The 23,639-nt window shown below is 35.2% G+C and overlaps 1 protein-coding gene across 6 annotated transcripts in view; it reads right to left on the bottom strand.

The window, feature by feature from the left end:
- The window catches only part of SLC39A10 (solute carrier family 39 member 10), a 131,414-nt gene that overhangs the window by 22,912 nt on the left and 84,863 nt on the right, over window positions 1-23,639 (bottom strand). For all 6 annotated transcript variants that reach the window (XM_036089411.2, XM_036089409.2, XM_078071132.1 and 3 more), the window contains 3 exons: window positions 15,845-16,869; window positions 13,713-13,920; window positions 1,796-1,965 (listed from right to left, as the gene is read on the bottom strand). In XM_036089411.2, the coding sequence (XP_035945304.1) occupies window positions 1,796-1,965; window positions 13,713-13,920; window positions 15,845-16,858 (1,392 nt within the window). In that variant the 5' untranslated portion in view covers window positions 16,859-16,869. The remainder of the gene's footprint in view (window positions 1-1,795; window positions 1,966-13,712; window positions 13,921-15,844; window positions 16,870-23,639) is intronic.

The raw sequence follows: 23,639 nt of genomic DNA, 5'->3' as shown, positions 1-23,639 counted from the left end.
TAAGTAATTAATACCTCTTAGGAAAAAATAAGTTAAATAGCACTTAAAGACTATTCTCACTTCAACGGTCCTTATTTGGCCCAGTTTTAAAACTGCTGCTTTTCTTGATGACTGGTAAAAAGGGTAAGCAAGGGGTGGGAATAAAGGGGAAAATAAGTAAATCATCAACTTACCAAAAAAATTCATATTCACAATTTTAAGATTCATTAATCAATTTTTTTTTTTAAAGATTTTATTTATTTATTTATTTGAGAGAGAGAAACAGCATGAGAGGGGAGAGGGTCAGAGGGAGAAACAGGCTCCCCACTGAGCCGGGAGCCCGATGTGGGACTCGATCCCAGGACTCCGGAACCATGACCTGAGCCGAAGGCAGTTGCTTAACCAACTGAGCCACCCAGGCGCCCATTAATCAATTTCTTAAGGCAGTGCTATATATTATTCCAGATACCACATCTGGAATTCTCAACCAAAAGTGAAGAAGGGGAGAAGGATTATACAAAACACACAAATACAATTCTGGGGGCGTCTGGCTGGCACAGGTGGTAGAGCATCCAACTCTTGACCTCTGGGCTTTAAGTCCCAGCCCCACACTGCGTGCAGAGATTACTTAAAAAAAAAAAATACAATTCTGTCTCCCAAATATGCCAGAAGGAAGTGGTAAGAATTAAAAAAAATATTCAAACCTGTAATTTGACATTTGGAAAAGAAAAAGCCCCAGTATTTTCATAATTTGAAGTAAAAGCAGTAATACTGGATAAAATCCTGGGAGGATGATAAGCAAGGTAACTAGAGTGTGGGCATAAGATCATATCATTAGAAGCGTCTCCTGGAATATGGGGCACCTGGGTCAGTGGGCTGAGTTGCCAACTCTTGGTTTCAGGTCAGGTCATGATCTCAGGGTACTCCCTGGGTGGGGAGTTTGCTTGATGATTGTCTCTCTTTGCCCCTCCCCTCACTCAAATGCACATTCGCATACTCTCTGCCTGTCTCTCTCAACTAAATAAATCTTAAAAAAAAAAAAAAGTGTCCTAGAATAGAAGAAAACAAGTGGTATGCCAGGTGAAAAGATAAACAGCCCCAAGTGTAAGGAGCTAAATGCCTAAAATTGTTAACTGAGCATGTCAACCTATTCCTGAACAAATAAAGATGCCTGTGGCATTATGAGACCTCTTAGATATTTCTTCTAAAGGCTTTCTTACAGATAAAAGTCAATGAATGGTATAACTTTTTAAGTATTCATTTTCAGAACTGCTAACAGAGCATTTTTTTTTTTTTTTTAAATTTCAGCTCTACTGAGGTTAAACTGACTTACAAAACTAGGATATTTAAAGTGTACATCATAGTGATTTGGTATGTATACACTGTGAGGGGAAAAAGTAAAACTGATGTTACCAATTTTTGTTGCTATTTTAAAACCTAATGATTCAATTTATCTCAAAAATATTGCTATTGGGGTGCCTGGGTGGCTCAGTCGTTAAGCGTCTGCCTTCAACTCAGGTCATGATCCCGGGGTCCTGGGATCAAGCCCCGCATCAGGCTCCCTGCTCCGTGGGAAGCCTGCTTCTCCCTCTCCCACTCCCCCTGCTTGTGCTCCCTCTCTCGCTGTGTTTCTCTCTGTCAAATAAATAAATAAAATCTTAAAAAAATATATTGCTATTAAAACTATGCAAATGGGAAAAATACTTCATCCTACAAGCAAATAAAACAAATACTAGATTAGCGTGCTACACAGCTTGCTAATGAAGGACCTTTTAGCTTAAATATTTTTTTTTTTAAAGATTAAAAAGTTTCTTACATGGGGCAGTAGATGAAGAAGGGCATCTCCACTCATTGTTCCTACAGCTAGTGCAACAAGGAATGTAAGAAGAAATTTGAAGCATCCTTGGTTAATGATGGGAACCAAGATCACGCCTAGCAAGGAAAGCAGGCTAATGACAGTGATAGAAATGATACCACAAATCCATGCTGTAGGAAAGAAATTAATAGTCAACATTAATATGACAATATAGACCAAACAGCTCTAAAGAACAATCAACATAAGATAAATGAGTCATGGAAGATAGATTATCTTACCCTGGACTATGCTTTTTAAGAAGTTTTACATTTTGGCACTGCTGTATTTAAAAACAAAACAAGACAAATAACCACATAACCAACCTGAATACTTAAAAGAATCAAGAAATTCAGACCTTCGTTATACAGTTATAAATAGTACTTTCAGTAGCCCACCTTATTAGAAAAAGGGACTTAAAATGACTTCAGGCTATGATTCACTCTTCATATCTAGACCATAAATAAAATTTTACCAAGGTATAAAGGTAAAGCCAGAGCAATAAAACTATTTATTTAGAGAATATAATTATAAAACCCTGCTGTGATCATTAGAAGAAGCCAAGTATCTAGTGTTATCTTTGTAAATCTTTCTAATAGGAAGTTTAAGAAGCTTAACATATCAGTCCAAAATGGAAACATATTCAAAACAGATACAAAAAAGGCTTATTAGTTAGCTTTTTTGTAGTTCATTTCTTATTTTCACAAAGGATAATTCAGTCCAATCCCCTTGACATCATCTTTACTCCATAACCAGCTCCAAACTCCTTTTCCTCCAATTTGGGTTTCTGTATCATTTTCTACTTTTTAAAAATTTCACTACATTTTTTTTTTTTTTAAAGATTTTATCTATCTATTTGACAGAGAGAGACACAGCGAGAGAGGGAACACAAGCAGGGAGAGTGGGAGAGGGAGAAGCTGGCTTCCCGCAGAGCAGGGACCCCAATGCGGGGCTCGATCCCAGGATGCTGGGACATGGAGCCGAAGGCTGACGCTCAACCGACTGAGCCACCCAGGCGCCCCTTCGCTATATAATTTTAACTGAATCAGAACACAAGAGAAATGTTTTCACAATATGACTTGTGAAAAACACAAGTGTGATGGAAAAGGGGGAATTCTATGCACATTTCTTTAAGCTCTCTATAAGCAGATTAGACACCAGAAATAATGTGAGTGGTTCAGGGCATGGGGCATTTTCACTAAAGTGAGATTACTTTAGGGGTGCCTGGGTGGCTCAGTAGGTTAAGTTCAGACTCTTGATTTTGGCTCAGGTCATGATCTCAGGGTGGTGAGATCAACTCCGTGTCGGGTCCTATGCTGGGTGTGGAGCCTGCTTAAGATTCTCTCTCTCCCTCTGCCCTCCCCCCGCCCCCCGCTCACACACACAGACACATGCTCTCTCTCTCGCAAAAAAAAGTAAGATTACTTTCTATTAATGGGTTAAATGAAATAGAAATGTTTTACGTTTAAAAATTCTGCTTAATTTTTACCTATAGAAAAGTTTACTAAAGAATGATAATTTTGTAAAGTTTTTATTTTTTTTTTTTTTTTTTTTTTTTTAAAGATTTTATTTATTTATTTGACAGAGAGAGAGAGAGAGACAGTGAGAGAGGGAACACAAGCAGGGGGAGTGGGAGAGGGAGAAGCAGGCTTCCTGCTGAGCACGGAGCCTGATGCGGGGCTCGATCCCAGGACCCTGGGATCATGACCTGAGCCGAAGGCAGACGCTTAACGACTGAGCCACCCAGGCGCCCCAATTTTGTAAAGTTTTTAATCTAAAATGTTTTTCTCATCAAACCCAACAGGACTATAAATCTGCTGAGAGATTTTATGTTAAGTGTTACAGTAAGAGAACAAAGTAAAATGCATTTCAACTAGGTAAAAAAATTGTCAAAGACAAAGAGAAGTAAGGATAGGTAAGGAAATGAAACTTTAATTGACCCACTAAATGCTGAGCTTTATCAATACAACTGTGTTTATTCAATGGACATTTTAGTCACAGTATCCAATAACATTAACACCATAAACTAATTCTAAGCTAAATTAGCTCGCAGGATTAAAACAATAGGTCATCTACTACTAATGTAAGCTCTATGGTTTATTCTAAATCTAACATATAATTTCTAATACAAAAATGGGTAATCTAAAAGGCCAAAAGAAGGTGGAAACACACAACCAGAATTTGGATTCAGTGGCTTTAATACTTGCAAAGATTTGGGAGGAAGGAAGAGGGAAAGGAAAAAGATTCATTATGAAGTCAACATCCTTGTTAGTGAAACCAAAGGGTAAGATGAGGATTCCCCCAACTATGGTTGGGATTATAAGGCAAAATGGAACTAAGGTCAAAAAACCCTATTCTAAAAAGAAAAATAGAAAGTCAAATAAGGTTTAAAAGTTGACTTAATAATGATGACCAAGTTAGTTTATCTCCTTGTCCCCCAAACACAGGCAGGAACAATAAAAATCAGTGGGAGAGCCTGAGGAAATAGGTTGGAGTAAAGTGGCCATTGGTATACAAAAATTCAGGGAGCCAATAAAGTTATGGGTCAACTAAACCAACAAAGGTTTGTCAAAACTACCAGAGCTCTTCAGCTCCAATCATAGTAATGGGGAAAAAAGTGGACAAAAGATACTTGTAATAACTAAATGGGACAAATTGAGGCTGGTAATAAATACATTAACCTAAAGGTAAAATGTCTCATATTAATATACAACTCTCCCTTCCGAAATATAGTTTTCCTTACTTTGGCAATAATTCAATTTAGAAGCACTTTTTCTCAAAACAATCAATCTAAATGCAATTTCAATTAAGAACTTAAAGAAAAACAGCACTAAAAACTACTTAGAAAACCCAGTAATTCATATTCCAAGATATTCTGTACATACTCACTAATATATGTGGAGGGGGGTTGCCAAAACTACAGATGAAACCCAAGACACACTATATAAACAAATTTTGTGACTTTTCATAATTATTAGAAATTTTTATTAGTCAGAATTATTTTGTTCAAAAATGCACTGGAATTAGTCACCAAAATTATCCAATAAAAGTATTTCTTATTTTATCCCTATGTCCCCACATCTAAGACAATTCATATAACCAGATTAAGATACTAAATTAGAATCCACATTTACCAAAATCTAGTTGGGTAAATCTTATTTAACCTGATCTTTTCTTTTTTCTAGGGTTATGTTCTACACTAGGAAATATATATTCCTTTCTTTCTGGATTTGCCTTTTAAGATACCCGCAATAGAAATTAAATTTCTAAATCTTATATAAAGAGAATACCATTAATTTGATACAGTAGATATTTAAGATTAACTTACACAAAATAATTGAATAAATTAGCATTAGAAGCATTATTTTAAAATTTGAGATTAGAGTAAGACCCTATGAAACCAACATATATTCTTATAAGCGTATTTCTAAAAATCTAATCATTAAGAGTTGAGAGAAAATGTGATTCTATTCCCTAATCACAAAAATTATATCTGAAAATGAACATTATTCTAAGCAAATATTTCCTTTCTAAAATTTTCATATTAACTTCTGGCTAAAGGTGTTCTGAATGTGATGAAAAGTCCAAGAAATCATATGAAACCATAAACATTTTGCACTATTCTGAGATGACTTAGAGTCTCAAATGGCTTTTGGTTAATTAGCTAAAACCAAGTTGCCAAATGACAAATCAACGGAAACCGAATTCGTGAAACATTGATTTGCCAATATGACAGGTGAGCTAAATATATTTTAACTTAAGACCAATCACTGACTGGCACATTAAATTACCCAAGTGCTTACATAAATAGTTGAGGGAGGGTCTGAGTGCGAAAGGGTGTATGAGTTCATGTGTGCACAAATGAGTACATGTCACATATTACACACTCCCAGGTATAATTTCTTATGTATGAGCTCTGAAATTATCTCTTTCTCATCCACTTGGGAAAGTAAATCTGTGAAATGCTTGAAAGACAGAAGCCCATTTTATGATTAGAAAATCTTTGGCATTTGTGATATTTGACACCTGAAAATCAGAAAATACAAGAAAACATAATCCCACAAAGGAGAAAGCCTTACATAAATCTATCCACCATCAGAGAACTGCCCACCAGGGTGCCATCCTTAATGTATCTTTGCGGGAATGCCATTTACTTAGAATAAAATGTGAATGATGCCACTTGGAGTCATTCAGTAAAATGGTATTATACTGAGCTTGGACAGCGGCCCCTCCAAAAGGAGTTGATACATATATATACATGCATGCATATAAACACACACTTTAAAAAAATAATTAATACAAATGCTTTTGGTTTTCTGGTCACAGAGTCAAATGATTGTCAATAAATTGATTACTGACCAACAATAAAAGCCAAGAATCAGAAAAAGACTATGCTCTTAGATTAAAATTAAATAATTTCTATAACTATGAACACCTTATATAACTTTTTTAAAATCAGAGTTTTCTCATTTTTCCAACTAGAGGAGATACGTTTAGTATGCTTGCTACCTTCAAAAGATCTTTTAATTGATTTTAAAAAATAAAGTATAGGACTAAAAAGGATCCTATAACTTCCAGTAACATATTTTGTACATAAAACAGAGGGCACAAGTGGGGCTATTATAATATAGTTTAATTATTCCTCCATATATGCCTTGCCTTGATTGACAGAGTTGGAAATTATAAAAAACAATTTCAAAGATGTCAATTATTCTGCCCCTTTAAAAAGATAATTTTTTCAATTCCTTGCTGACCAGGAGCTACTTAAACTGGCAGTGTCATACTTTATAGATCTAAAGGACTTTAATAATATACACTGGCGTTCCTCAAACTGTCCTCATCTAATTCTCAGGTGGTGTTCCAAGGGGAGTGAGGGGAGAATTTAATGATCAGAAAGACTTGGTAATTCTTGGCTAAACAAGTTCCCTGAGAGCCTTTAACAGCTTAATAAGCACTGTGAATCTCTGCAAGGGGAACAGAGTATGCGGCATATTTCTAACTCACTTGATCAAGGAACCTATTAGTACATCTCAATGAACCAGGATCCTACAAAATATGATTTGGAAAATTCTAATGTAGATCAATATCCTTCTACTTTACAGATTTGCATACTGAGGCAGAGAAATGTTAAATGTTAAAGAATACAAATTTACACCTACTAGAATGGCTAGTAAACACACACACACACACACACACACACAAGTTGGCAAAGATGCAGAGAATCTGAAACCCTAGTACATTGCTGATGGAAAAGTGAAATGGTGCAGCCACTGTAAAATGGTTTGGTAATTCCTCAAAAAGCTAAAAGGAATCACTTTATGACAGGAATTCCACTCCTAGGTATATATCCCAAAAAAATTGAAAGCAGAGACTCAGATACTTGTATGCCTGTGTTCATTACAGCATTATTCAAAATAGCCAAAAGGTGGAAACAACCAAGTGTCCATCAATGGATGAATGGATTAACAAACTGTGGTATATGCATGCAATGGAATATTATTCAGCCATAAAAAGGAATAGAGTTCTAATAGATGCTACAATATAGATGAGCCTTGAAAACTATGCTGAGTGAAATAAACCAGACACAAAAAGACAAATATTGTATGATTCCACTTACAAGAACTATCTAGAATAGAATAGTCAAATTTAGAAACAAAAAAGATGAGAAGTTACCAAGGGCTAGGAGGAAAAGGAAATGAAGATGTGTTGCTTAATGGTTATACAGTTTCTATTTGGAGTGATAAAAAATTTTTGTAGTAGATAGTTTGGGGATGCCTGGCTGGCTCAGTCAGTGGAGCATGCAAGTCTTGATCTTGGAGTTGTTCAAGCCCCGTAATGGGTGCAGAGATTACCTAAAAACAAAATCTTTAAAAAAAATAGTTTGATGGTTGCACAAGATTGTTAATGTAATAAGTGCCACTGATTTGTACATTTCAGGGGTTAAAATGGCAAATCTTAGGTAATTTATATTTTACCATAAAAAAATAGCTAGCTAAACTAAAATGGAAAAGTAAAAAACCCAAAGTCCTCTCTTAATCCACTATTTTCTCCATTAAATTATAGTATTTTCAGAGAATTCTCAGCCAAGTGATTTATTTATTATCACTTATGTATTTAACTCTTAGAGGTGGCTTCACAGAAAGGAGGATCTATAAGAAAACTACATAAAATCATCAGAATATACTTGTATTTATTTCAGTGTCAACTGAAAATATATGAGAGTAAGGCTAAAGTATTTATGTCCCATCTAACATAAATTATCACTTATTTTTGCCAATGCTAAGACATAAGGGATAAAGAGCTGTATTTTCCACTTCAGATAAATTAGAAAATTTCCAGGTATTTTCTATAGATTTCCAGGTATTTTTATAGGTTTTCCATCACAACAACTTCATTAGCAAAACAGCCCTACTATCTCTCACAAGTGTATGTTATTATAAATACATGTTTTCTTATACTGATTTACTGTTAATTTTTTAAAAGTAATTTTAGCTTTCCAGCACTGAAATTTTAAGTAAGAGTCATTCTCCTCACAACTTGTAAATCTTCTTCAAGGACAATTACAATCCTTTTGACCTACGAGAAGAAACATTGATTTTATTGTACTTGAAATATTTTCCCATGTTATTTAAACACTTATTTTTAGGGGTGCCTGGGTGGCTCAGTCAGTTAAGTGTCTGCCTTCGGCTCAGGTTGTGATCTCAGGGTTCTGGGATCGAGCCCTGCGTCTGGCTCCCTGCTCAGTGGGGAGCCTGCTTCTCCCTCTCCCTCTGTCCCCTGGCTCGTGCTCTATTCCAAATAAATAAAATCTTTATTTTTTTTTTAAAGATTTTATTTATTTATTTGACAGACAGAGAGCACAAGTAGGCAGAGTGGCAGGCAGAGGGAGAGGGAGAAGCAGGCTCTCTGCTGAGCAGGGAGCCCAATGTGGGGCTCGATCCCAGGACCCTGGGATCATGACCTGGGCCGAAGGCAGACGCTTAACTGACTGAGCCACCTGGGCGCCCCATAAATAAAATCTTTAAAAAAATAAAAACACTTATTTATAGAATTAATAACACTTATATTTACACTTACATAAACTCTACCATAATTTCCTAGTTGTAGAAAACAAGCAATTCAGGTAATAAAATTTTTCTAATTTCTAACCAAATTATTGTGCTTTTAAATCACAACTTGTTTAGTATGAAGCAAACCAAAAAAAAAAAAAGTCCCAAAACAACAAACAATAATAGGCATCTTTTCTAAAACTTATGCAAAACAATATGCAAACTATTAAATGCAACTAACAAGTGTTTCCTTTATTTATACCCAAGATACCATATACAATAAAAAACGTTAAATGTCTGAAACAAGTTTCACTTATTTTCTGCAAATTAGGTCGCTTAAAACGTTAAAGGTCTTCAAGCTTGTTATTCATCAACTCCATTTCTCATTATCTAGGGAGAAAATGCATTCTTTTAAAAGAAGCGCTCATCTGTGGAAACTTTCTAATTAACTCGGTTCAAAGCATGTGCAAGATGGCAGTTTTCTACACTGTTTCAGCATTTTAATTGGCAGAAAATGCTTAGCGGCCTATTCACAACCGCACCCACCCCTTGGTAATTAAGCTAGGGTCAACTCTATGGCTAAATGACCCAATCTTGTGAAACAAACGATTTCTACCATACACAGTATATGGCATACTTGGTTTACAGCAGTCTTTGAACAGTAGCAAGATAGTGGCTGTGTCATTATGGGAGATTTATATGGAACAAGTTAACCTTTCTTAATGGTGCAGCAGTCATTAAAAATAATTACTAGCAGGGCATTCTCTCTAACAATTTTAACATCTATCAAGACATAGTTAATTCAAGCTTCATTCCTGACAGTGCTAATAACCACCTGCAAACAACTAATCAATATTCACTATTAGTTATATATTTGTTTCCAAAATAAGTATAATTTCCTCTAAGGCTTTTCAGATTGAATAAACTAATTTTCAATATTATGATTGTCAAGCATCTGTCAACAGCTCTGTTAAAATACATAGATTATGTCAATATTAAAACAGAAAACTTTGTCATAATCCACAGTTGATGTAAAAACAACTAGAATTTCTTAGAAGCCTTAAAATTAAAAATAGGCTACTAGTTTTAACTCTAGATGTGACAATCCTATCAGTCAGTTTTTCCATGTAAACAACAAATGTGTTTTATTTTTAATTTAAGCCAAATAATCTCAGACCTAACTTCCCCTTTTCTACTGCCTCAGTGAGAATTTATAAGCACCTTAGAGACTGTGGCTCTTAAGACGTTTACTCATCTACAAAGATCACTGAACATGAAGCCAGCAAAGGGAACATATTTTATCTGTCCAAAGACCAGAATTCAAAGCTACTGTGTGGACTCACTTTCTCCGTTTTTACTGATCTTACCTGACTGAATAGGTACTTCCTAACAAGACTATTCTTGGGGGTTTTGTTTTGTTTTACTAATCTATACTTATAGCAATACTTACTTATACTAACATGTCTACCACTTTGTTGCCTATGTCTGCATTACCTGTCAAAGCACTACCAAATATAACTATATATAACTCTCTGTATCTCCCAGTCACTTATGCTAGCAAAGCAGACTTAAGAACCTTTTTAGCAGGAATGAAGAGGGGCATACAGGTTACAATAACAAGCTTTAGATGGAGAATACTCTAGTTCATATCATAGCTCTGCTAACTGGCATCTATGTGACCTTGGACAAGTTCCTTAACTTTTCAAAGCCTCCTTTCCTCAGCAAATAGAAGTAAATAAAAGTGTCCACCTCATGGGTTTAACAAATTAAATATCCTTGTAAAAGTATTTAGAAGAGTACATGGTATGGTTCCAATAAATATAGACTATTATAATTTATCTAAAGTTATTTTTCTATTGCAAAGAAATTAACCAGTAGGTAGGTACCTATGAGACTGACTTTGTTATATATTGAGAGCATTTCCTTTCACTTGTACTCTTTGAAGCTTTAATAAAGAATATCTCTATCCCAAATAAAACTATTATATATATACTGGGCTGTGATATTCTTAAACATGTCTATCTTATTCCTATGCTATGAAATATTTTTAAATTCTGCCCTTTCAATCTTTTATCTTGTCAGAATCCCATTTTTGGCCCATATTCACACATATCTATTTAGTTACTTTCATTATTATGCAACAGTGCCACTCCATCTTGGGCATTTCAACCAGAACTGCCCTCACTGTGATTTTGCACATGATGAAGTCCATGAATCTCATTCTAAGACTGTATTATCAAAGTATACTAAGCTGCCTGATATACAATTGACCCTTGAACAATGTGGGGTTAGGGGACAAACCCCTGCCCCTGCACGTGCAGCCAAAAATCCAACTACAACTTTTAACTCCCCCCAAATTTAATTATTAATAGCCTACTGTTGACTGGAAGCCTTACCGTTAACATAAACAACACATATTTTGTATATGTGTTATATAATGTATTCTTACAATAATACCTTTTTCTTAATTTCTTCAGTATTTCTAGGCTTCACGGTTCATCTGTGAGTTTTTTCAAATTGTTGCAAACCTTCAAGAAACTTTCCAGTATATTTATTGAAAAATATCTGCATACAAGTGTACACATGAAGCTCAAATCTGTGTTGTTCAAAGGTCAAATGCATTCATAAAATGATCTTTAAAGACTCATTTTCAACAAGGGTCTTTCCTGGGTTATAACTGAAAGCTTACAGATTAATATTAAGTAATTTATTCATTCAATCAATATGTGAATGCTTTCTTTTTGTTCAAAAGACCCTTTAAGCAACTGAAGTCCAACAAAAAACAGATAACAAATCCAATTATGAAAATCCCCCAAGCTCTGTACTGGGATGGAGATATTCAGAGGGTGTCAAGGAACAGAACTTAATTAAACCTAGGATGGTTAGTAAGTTATCCCAGAGGGTCTAACCCTTGAGCTGAATCTTTGAGAAATCATAGTAGTCACTCAAATAGAAAGGTTCAGAATGTGAAAAGGCAGAGATAAATGAGGGAAAAACAGTATCTATCATCAGGAGTTTGTTATGGTTAGGGCTGAGAGGAAAGAAAGGAATGGTGGGGGATAAGGATAGAGAAGTAGGTAGGCAGGGATCATATCCTAGAAAGCCTGACCAGCCAAGTAAAGGACTCCAAAATTTGAACAATGTAACATAATGCAGTTTCCTAAAATATAGGAGAAAAAAATATAACTAGCACATCACAACAAATCCACATTCTCATAGACATTACTGCTTACAATATAAAAGATATAATGAAAAACACTAGAGATCTAATGAAAAATATTAAATAGTATAAAGATACATGACAAAATTATAAAGGTGATATCCAAATTAACTAAATTTGGAAGATAATAGCATAGTGATTGACTGCCCAGAGGATTTATGACAAACCTTAGGCTTGGTGGGCTCTATCATTTATCTATACCACAGTTTCCATGTCTGTAAGAATAAGAATCATACAATAGCTCCCTCATATAATAATTCAACAGAGTGGGGCGCCTGGGTGGCTCAATTGGTTAAGGGTTCAACTCTTGATTTCGGCTCTGGTCATGATCTCAGGGGATCTAGGCCTGAGTCTGGCTCTGCACTCAGTGGGGAGCCTGCTTGAGGATTCTCTCTCTCCCTCTCCCTTTGCCCCTCCACTCGCTTGTGTACTCTCTCTCTAAAATAAATAAATCTTTAAACAAAAACAAAAATAATTCAATAGAATACTGTTAAAATTTAGTGGGGCGGGGGAGGAAGCACGTGAAACACTTAGCACATGGACAGCAAAATGGCTAAACTCCCTCAGCTTGAATCCTAGCACTATCACTGACTAGCTCTGAGATTTTGGGAAAGTTATTAGAACATTCTCCACCTTATATAACTGTTGTGAGAAGTAAAAGTCATTGAGTTTAGAAGAATGCCTGCAATACCTGTTAATAAGGTATGTTAGCTGTCACTAAAAAGAAAAAACTCTGTGTTGGAGAATCTCATTTGCATTTTAGAAAGGGAAGGTTATGAAGTTATTTCAACAATTCAATCAAGAACCAAGTTATGATGGAGTGAATAGTTAGAAGGTATTTAAGAGAAGACTCAACTGGACTTGACAACTGATTATGCAAGGGAAAAAAGGAAAAACAAAATCATAAGAGAAAAAGGTCAAAGATTTTCAGATTTTATTAAAGAAAAATGAATTGTTATGGCATTTGAGACTCAGTAAGAGGTACAAACTTTTTGTGGAGTAGAAGTTTTGGAAATATTAAGTGGGAGATAGCTGTGAACATCAAGGTGGAGCTATCTAGCCAACCCGATACGGTTTAAAAAAAGCCTAGAATTTTGAAAATAGTTTTGTTTTTACTTTTGTTGAAGCTCTCTATAAAATTGCCCATAATGAATTCATTTGCCAATCATTGGCACTTCTGACATTGTTCACAGAGTTTAACCACAGTGGCTTCCCTTTTTACTTCCTTATAAACTTAATCTTAGCTTTTCACCAGAGGCCCTCAACTCTGCTAAAGAGTTAAGTGATTATAATACCAAATGACTTTAATTGGCAGCCCCATTATTTACATTTGCCCACCAAGAAGAATCCATTTATCACAAATCTATATTTCCTTTTTAACCTAGTTCTCTATCCATAGCAAAACCTTCCTCCATAATCCCAGAAAAGACGAGTACACTGTATTGTTCCTCTTGTCTTCCCCCAATCCTTTTTAAACACTCATATCTAATCCTGACTAAAACATACTAAAAGTCACCAAAAGGAAGACAGTAATTTGGAATTACTTTCTAATTCAATTACATTTTTAAAATAGTACAGAGACTATTTTGAGGAAAAAAAAAATCTTTCTTACCTGATGCCCCTATATTTGCCTTATCTTCAGGAACCTGATTTTTATCCTTATTTAAATCTTCAACTAAAAGCTTGTCAAAATGTTCGATACAAAGCCTGCTGTCGATTTGATATAATAAAGCAGGGCAAAGGTATGTAAATAAATCAGGTGAGATTGGAGAATTGGCACCATGACCATAGTATTTTAACAACTGAGTGACGTTCAAACACTGCAAAAAATTGATAAAACAAATTAAGTAAACAAGTATTTTAAGAAGATTAAGCAGAAAAAGAAATTACTGTATAATAAAAAATATTCTAAATATGATTTGAAAATAACCTGTAATAAAGATACCTATTACAAATAAAGCTTTTCATTAAGAATTTATGATAGAAATACATTCGACTTCACTTCCCAAGACTTTACATGGACTTTTAACCATTTTCCACTCCAACACATGAAAGATTATGACTTTCTCAATAATTAATAAAAATCACTCACAACTATATTCATAAAGGGTGAAGAGAAAAATCACTTTCCTATTCAAAGTGCAATCATCAACCACTCAAGATTATTAAATAGGCATAGAGTACTTTAACAACTTTATATTAAAGTATACAATAGACATTTTCACTGCCTAAGGTACCCCAGAAAAATATTATACTGGGGAACTCTAGCCCAATGCTAAAATTGGAAGATAAAAGCTTCATCCACTGGTACCTTTAAGTACAAAACAAAACAAAGCAGAAAACAAATAGCAAACAAGTTTGGACCTATCATATAGCAAATATCTAAAATGAAGGTGAAGGAGAGAGTGCCTTTTTCCCCACACATCACATACACTTTGGTTGCATGCTTATTTACTGACTTGCTACCTCACTGTATGATTTTATTTATGGTAAAAAAACAAACAAACAAAATCAAAACATTCAAACAAGAAAAGTATTCTTCTCAGGTCTTAACATGAGGTACTACTCTATCCAATGCATAGAATATTTCTAGAAATCCTGAGAAAATTCCCAATATGCATCAGACCTGTCAGGATATAAAACAACATGTCTGATACAGACCCCATAAGTCTGACAGAAAGAGTAAGATTAATGATAACGTCCAGTTACAATCAACAGAAGATTCTAGGATATTATCTATGGTAGTAAATAAATAAAAGCAATTCCTTACAAGTACACTAAGATTCTAAAATATAAGTGATTTTAAAATCTGTGCTGCTGAAAACCAGTATCTGATTATTTACTCAGGGAAGAAACACAAAGATATTTCCATAGATGCAAAATATACTTCAGTAATAGAGACAGAAACAGAAAGGGTGAGGTCATTTTCCCTATTAGATGGTACTGCTTTTTATACATGTGAACAACAAATAAATTCAACAATTTTCCAAACTTTAATAAGAATGAGAATTAAATAAGGATGTTGATATACTTTTAATGAAACAAAAATAAATGTTTAAAGTAAATAATTAAAAAAAATTGGGAAGGAACCAATCAAATGTGAAAGTATTCAAAAGAATATGAAAATGTTAAAGGAAAACACAACCATCCCATTACTAGTGGACCTTCCTATTATTGTATCTTTTTGCATTCACCCTACATCTGTCAAAGGCATGAGAAAAGATTAATTTTGAGGAAGTAGGCCCTACAATAAAGTGACATAGAGAAAACAAACCTACCACATATATAAAATAACTGACTTTGGAGCTACATCAATGACTGGGAACCATTCTGTAGTTAACTCATTAAGTAATTATGAAAAAGAAAATGCCTATTTTCCAACAGGACAGGTGAACAAAAAGGGCTTCAACTTTCAAATATCTAGAACCAACTAGCAATAACAAAATGAAAACTAACTTGGGAAGTCAAAACAAGTCATAAGCAAGAAAATAAAATAAGGAATATATGTTCTAACAACCTTTAAGTATTTAGATTTGAGGAACCCAAATTTGAGAACAAACACTGCAAGTGAAAATCCAGATAAAATCTTTTAATCTGATTTTAATTTCTTAATGAATTTTGTTCAGGAACATTATCTGGAAATAAATTTGAATATGATTGATTATTCTCCACTGTTACTTCTTTTTACCTAAAGTGCTCCATAATTATCTGAGAATTATGGAGCAACCATCTCTTTACACCTACCTCATGTTGACGGTCATCTTCATTATGATCTTTGTGAGTAGCAGCTGAATAAATTGCACTTTTTTTAACGTGTGGTGCTTCTCGCTTTCTAGTATGTCGAAGTTCACCTTCATTATCAGGATTAAGATCTTGGTGTCCATGACCAGGATCATGACCATTATGTTCTGGAAGGCGTACATGAGAATGACCTGGGTTATGTACACGATCAGGTTTATGGACCCGATTATGCTCATACTGTTCACCCTGATCATGGTTGGGGGGAAAACCTGGTGTAATAACCTCAGAATTTTCATTACTTTTCTTCCCTTTTCTCTTCCTCTTTCCTTTCGGTAGCTTACTTTCAGACTGTTCCTGTGTTTTATTGGTCTCTGTTGAAGGTTCATGGCTAGGCTCCCCACGCTCACTGTGAGCAATGGAATCATTAGGAAAATGGCGAGTGGTGTTATGATCAAGGTGATGATGCAAACAATGGTGATGACATAAGCGATGACTATGGTCATGCATATGTTTATCATCAGATTTGACAGATACTTCAATTGTCTCTTTCTCTGGATCACACTTATGGTTTCTTTTTGTTGATACACTAGTCACAGTTTGATTTTCTAAATTTAAATGATTGTGGGAATGCTGGTGGTTATGGGAGTGAAAATGCTTTCCCTCTTGAACTGCCAATATATCTAAGTGAGAAACATGATCATGGCCAAGATCCTCATGATTAATCTCAACTACTTTTATCTCTCCAAGGCCCAAGTTTGTTAAAAGTTTCTCCAGACCAAAAAAGGATAATCTTCCATTTTCACCATAACGGTCAAAAAGTTTTTCAATATAATATTTTTTTTCATTTTCAGCATCCAGCACTGAAAATTTGCTTGACTCCGATTCTGTCATTCCACGACGATGTCTGTGATGTTCTTCAGAACCATGGTCATGTTCTTCATGGCAATGGTTGCAGTGATGGAAAATAAATGTCAGCAAACAAATGAGGCAAAATTTTGTGTGCATATGTACCTTCATTTCTATTTTTCCTAAAGGGATTTAAAAAGAGAAGCAAGCATTAGTTCATACTTAGATACATTCAATATAATCATAAACTCTCCAGCAATTGCCAATCCACGAGGCAATTGTTTTACCACATTTCTTTTCAGTGCTATAAATCATTCTTTCCTCCTTCAATTCCATATAAAAATGGTCCCTTTTAACTTATCAAAATAGTGTACAGCCCTTCATATTAGTACAAATTGCTCATGACTCCATCTATAGACTATCCCGACTCCCTTTAAGCATAACACTTAAGAATCTACTATATATTTATACAGAAACTGTTGGCTTCCTTCTTATCTGGTCCTTTACAAAAGCTTGCTGATCCTTGTTCTTGAGGTCCTGGTCAGTGCAGTAAGACAAGATGAAATAGAATGGTAAAATGTATAAAAATCACAAAGAAATAAAAATATCATTATTCACTAACGGCAGGATTGGGTATGTAGAAAATCCAAAAGAATCTATAAGTTAATTTAGTAAAACTGCCATATTAAGGACAATAACCTGAAATCAATTTTATTTCTATATACTAGTAATAATTAGAAAGTGAAATTAGAAAACATTATCATTTACAGTACCAATAGCTAGGAATAAATCTAACAAAAGATGTGCAAGACCGGGGTGCCTGGGTGGCTCAGTCGTTAAGCGTCTGCCTTTGGCTCAGGTCATGATCCCAGGGTCCTGGGATCGAGCCCCGCTTCGGGCTCCCTGCTCAGCGGGAAGCCTGCTTCTCCCTCTCCCACTCCCCCTGCTTGTGTTCCCTCTCTCGCTGTGTCTCTGTCAAAAAAAAAAAAAAATGTGCAAGACCTTTACATAAATAAAAGATCATATATTACTGAGAGAAATAAAAAGACCTAAATAAATGAATGGCTATATCATGTTCATGACTGGATGTGATATAGATCCAATGTAATATCAATGAAAATCCCAGAAGAAACTGTGAAAATTGATGAAGTATTTTTAATATTTATGTGGAAAAAGGAAAGTCCAAGAATGGTCAAGACATTCATGAAGAACAAGATAGGAGCACTTACTCTACCAGCTACTAAAGACAGTGAGGTATTTGGTGGAAGAAGAAACAAATACACCAAAGAAACAAAACAGAGTCTAAAAATAGTAAACATTCTCTTTTCCTTGGTGCTTGGTCAATTTGATTTCCATTTGGAAGAAAAAAATAAATAAAACTTGACCCCTACCTAACACCATATATAAAAATCAATTCAGACAGATCATAAACCTAAAAAACAATAAATGTTAAGGCAATAAAGTGTCCCAAACTGTGCCATTCAATATTGTAGCCACTACCCATATATGGCTGCTTAAATTTAAACTAACCACATTTAAAATTCAGTTTCTCAATCACCTTAGCTACATTTTAAATGCTCAACAGACACTTTCAGCTCATGGCTACTATACTGGACATTGTAAATACAGAATATGTCCATCATCACAGAAAATTCTATTCGACAGCACACTTCTAGAATACAGAAATGCACGGGTCAATTAATTTTAAAATGTTCTAGAATAAACAGGTCAAAGTCATTTTCATGTTGTATTTTATTTAACTCACTATAAATGTAAAATATTATCATTTCAACATGTAATAAATATAAAAATATAAAAACTATTAGTGAGATTTTTACATTCTTTTTTAATACTATTTCATTGAAATTCAGCATGTATTTTACACTTACAGGACATCTTAATTCAGACTAACCACACTTCAAGTGCTTGATAACCACACGTGCTAAGAGCTACTATACTGAAAAGTATAGATCTGGAAGATTTGGGAGACTAGCTTCAAAACGTTCAAAATAGAACATAAAAAACATAAAGGGAAACTGATAAAGTATACTACAATTAAAATTAAAGAATTTCTGTTCATCAGGAGATATCATTAAGAGATTAAAAAGGCAAGGGGCCCCTGGGTGGCTCAGCTGGTTGAGCGTCCAACTCTTGGTTTCAACTCAGGCCATGATATCAGGGTTGTGAGGTGGAGCCCCATGTTGAGCACTGGGCTCAGCGGGAGTCTGGTTCCCCCCTCCCTCTTTCTCTGCCTCTCCCCACTGACCGATCGTACACTCTCTCTCTCTCAAATAATTTTTTTTTTAAAACAAAAGGGCAAGCCACAGATCTTTAAAACAAAAATGGGGGAGAGGGGCACCTGGCTGGCTCAGTAGGTAGAGCATGTGACTCTTGATATTGGGGTTGTGGGTTCGAGCCCCACATTGGGTATAGAGATTACTTAAAAATAAAATCTGAAAAAAAAAAAAAAGGCAAGCCACAGATTGAGAAAAGATTATCACAATATTACCAGTCAAAAATACATAAGGAATTTCTACAAGGCAATATGAAAATTATGAGATAATTCAATAGAGAAATGGACAGGAAGTCTGAACAGACACTTCATAAGAAAACAGCCAAATTACTAAGCATATAAAGAGTCTCAACCTCAACAGTTACCAGAGAAATATAAATTAAAATCACAGTTAGGTACTACTATATACCCACCAGAGTGAATAAAATACAAAAGATGTAGGTTAAGAATATGGAGTTAACTCAAATTTGAATGCACTACTGGTGGGACTGACCATACACTGGTATCTTTTGGAAAAATGTTTGACGGGATCGCCCAGAAGCTGAACATAAGCATATCCACTCACACAGCAATTCTAATCCTGGGTATATGTTCAACAGAAATGCATGCACAGTGACATCAAAAGACACGAACATGAAAGTTAGCACAATCATCATTCATCATAGCTTAAAACAGGAAAAAGGCCAAATGTTCATCAAATGTCGAATGGACAAATAGAATAATCTTACAATGGAATATGACATAGGAATGAAAATGAAATTATGGCTTCCCACATCAACACAAATAAATCTCATAAACAGACTGTGCAAAAGATGGCAAACATTAGACTGTGCAAAAGATGGCAAACACTAAAGAGAATACCACAAAGCATATAATAAGCAATATGTATTTATATAAAGTTAAAAATGGGTAAAACTAAGCCAAAACAATGACTTTTTTTTAATATTTTATTTTTAAGTAATCTCTACACCCAACATGGGGCTTGAACTCACAACCCCGAGATCAAGAGTCACATGCTCTTCCCGACTGAGCCAGCCAGGCGCCCCAATGATGACTTTTTGAAAGGATGGTAGAGGGTAATAATTGGATTTGGATAGTGAAGTAACATTCTTTTCTAAGTAATGGTTACACAAATATGCCTACTTTGTGATAATTCATTGTATTTATACTCTGTGTACTTTTCTATATACGTACTGTATTTCAATGACAAAGCTATTTTTTTATTTCTTTAAAGATTTATTTGAGAAAGAGAGCGCACACACATGACAGCATGAGCAGGGGGAAGGGGGAAGGGGCAGAGGGAGAGGGAGAGGGAGAAACAGACCCCCACTGAGCAGGGAGCCTGATGCCCAACTTGATCCCTCCTGGGATCATGACCTGAGTCAAAGGCAGACGCTAAACCTACTGAGCCACCGAAGCAGCCAGTGAAAAAGTTTTTAAAAATAAAATTTTCGGGGCGCCTGTGTGGCTCAGTCATTAAGCGTCTGCCTTCGGCTCAGGTCGTGATCCCGGGGTCCTGGGATCGAGCCCCACGTCAGGCTCCCTGCTCGGCAGGAAGCCTGCTTCTCCCTCTCCCGCTCCCCCTGCTTGTGTTCCCTCTCTCGCTGTGTCTCTGTCAAATAAATAAAATCTTTAAAAAATAAAAAATAAATAAAAAATAAAATTTTCTTCAGTGAAAACCAGTTAGAAAATGTAATTAACAAAAATTATAAGGCTTCTAGAAATAAACAGAACAAGGCCATTAAAAAAAAGAAATGTGTAAGATATTACTGAAAGACAGTCAAGAACTACAAAAACTAGAGAGATACCACCTACTTGGAGGAGATACATGGTATATAAAGTCTTCCCAAGTGTACAAATTTAATTCAGTGTCAATTAAAATCCTAGTAGCTATTTGTTTTGGTAAGACTGCACAAGCTTATCCAAAAATTCACATGAAGAGCAAAAACCCAAAGACAATAATACAATTTGAAAGATTAGCAAGTTAACAAAGACTTATTTATAAAGTTACATTAACAAAAATAATACAGAACTGGCACAGGAACAGACAAATACACAAGAGGAGCAGAACAGAATTCAGAAAGAAAATCAATACTGATTGTGAATATAAGCGGTTCTTCCTCCCACCATACACAAAAATCAACTCCAAAAGGAATAAAGACCTAAATGGGAAGAGTAAAATTCTTTACAAGTTTTAGAAGAAAATTTAGGAAAATATTAGGACTTTAGGGAAAGATTTTTCAGATAAGACACAAAAAGCACAAACCTTTAAAGAAAATTTTAATTAAATTCTTTAAATATTACTTTACAATAAAGAACACTATAGACAAAGCATATTACAAGCCATAAACTAGAAGATCTTTGCAATGTGTATATGTAAACAATGCATATTAAAGATCAGTACCCAGAATATATAAAACATATTTATCAATACGGAAAAAACTCCAATACTGCACAGACAACTATACAAATGATCTGAAGGGGACAGGGGCCCCTGCGTGGCTCAGCCGGTTGAGCAACCAACTCTTGGTTTCGGCTCAGGTAGTGATCTCAGGGTTGTGAGATTGGGCGGGGAGTCTGCTTCTCTCTCTCCCTCTGCCCTCCCACTGCTCAAGTGCTCTCCCTCTCTCGCTCTCTAAAATAACAAGTAAATCTTAAAAAAAAAAAAAAAAAAAGAGGACAGCTGGTTGAAAAGTAACATAATTACTAACATAGATAATGCACCAAGACATTAATAGACAAAAATACCTGACAAGATGTGTTAAGCAAAGATCTAATGTAGAGAAGTAGAAACTACTGCACATTGCTGATGGGAGCATATGTTATAGGTACAATCATTTTGGGAAGCAATTTGATATCTACTAAAAGTGAATTTGAACATACTCTACAGCTGTAAAATTCCACTTCTATCAGTGCATCTATCCTAGAGAAACTTTTGCACTCAGACACAGTAGACAAACTCAAGAATCTTTATTGCAGTATTGTTTTTTGTTTCTTCTTAAATGTTAGCTACCTTGTACAGGATACTTTGGTTTGTAAATACCAGAACACTAGAAGAAAACTTCACATAAAAAAAGTTGGAAAAATGGGTGGTTCTAGGATAATTGCATGACCAAAAACCCAGCCTCTCAGATTTTTCCCCTCAGAGTCTCAAGGAACTGCTGTTGCTACAACCATTCTGTCCTTACACAACTATATCCAAAGCTGGAGGATTTATCTTCATGCCTCTTTAATGAAAGAAAAAAAAAAGATCTTATTTATTTGAGAGTGAGCAAGAGAGAAAGAAAGCAAGGGGAGGGGCAGAGGGAGAGGGAGAAGCAGACTCCCCACTGAGCAGGGAGCCTGAAAAGGGGCTAAATCCCAGGACTCCGGGATCACTACGCGAGCCGAAGGCAGATGCTTAACCAACTAGGCGCCCCTCCTCATGCTTCTTCTTACCCAGGGAGAAACATCTTTCCCTAAAGTCTCTCCCAGATTTCTCTTTTCATATATTAGAGCAGGACTGTACTACATACTCATGCCAAAACCAATCACTGGTAAAGGAAGATATTACTGTGACTGGCTCAGACAAATAGATATTCATTCCCTTGGGAATGGAAAGAAGCTATCTCTCCTACATATACGAGAGAGGAAGTACTCACAGAACATGGGGGCTTAACAGCAAGGAAAAATGAGGTAAATAAGGAATGGCAATCAATTATGTAACAATGAGTGACTGTCACAAACTTACATGCCCATCAGTGGAAGAATGGATAAAATAAATGTGGTATATTTATGTAATTAAAAATTACACTGCAGTTATAAATGTATGACTGTGAAGGAATATATACCATGCACAAATCTCAGAAACAATTTAAGAAGCACAAAAGATACATGTCCTATCACTTAAACACAATTAAAAATATGCAAAACATTTTACTTTTGGGACATATATGTAGACAGGCAGCAAGAATCTAACATGGGGATGATTACATTCTGGAATGGTTACTTTTCAGGAAGAGAAGGAGAGGAGTCTGATGGTGGAGGGTGGTATACACATTTAACTGCATCTGCGGTGTTTTATTTCTTAAAAAGAGGGGGGTCTGAAGTATTGTGACAAATCACTTAGTATTTGTTAGAGCAGCATAATGGGATCAGGTTATATTTTTCTATGTATTCTTCTTTAAGTTTGAAAAGATATCACCTAACCTCTATCCGTGATTAATCAAGGTCTGGTTGTAGGAGCAGCAGAAGCAGCTTCACAGTCACCTTGGAACTTGTTAGAAATACAAATTCTTGCACCCCGCCCAGACCTACTGAATCAGGAACACTGGCAGTAGAACTTGGCAATGTTTTTTCCAGTCTCTGAGTCAGATAGCTAACGTTTGAGAACCATAATCAATACAAATAAATCAAACACCCCCATTTGTTTAAAATACTTTAGTCAACTGAATGTTATGATTCCCCAAATAAATTAGGTAGAATTATTATGTGACAGATGTGGCTTAAGAATTTTTAAAAAACCAATTAGTCTATAATGTTTTCTAATTCCAAAGCTACATTAAGTTTGAGGTTTTGGTTTTTTAATCCAAACACTGCAGTTTCTTATACAGCCTCATGGATAAAGTCACCATTTAAAATATATTAATTTTACTTGTACACTAATGAAGATGAAAGAGC

This window comes from Halichoerus grypus, chromosome 4 (assembly GCF_964656455.1).
Source record: "Halichoerus grypus chromosome 4, mHalGry1.hap1.1, whole genome shotgun sequence".
NCBI lineage: Eukaryota > Metazoa > Chordata > Mammalia > Carnivora > Phocidae > Halichoerus > Halichoerus grypus.
Note: the sequence above shows the minus strand (reverse complement) of the source record. Positions and strands in the feature narration are given on the sequence as shown.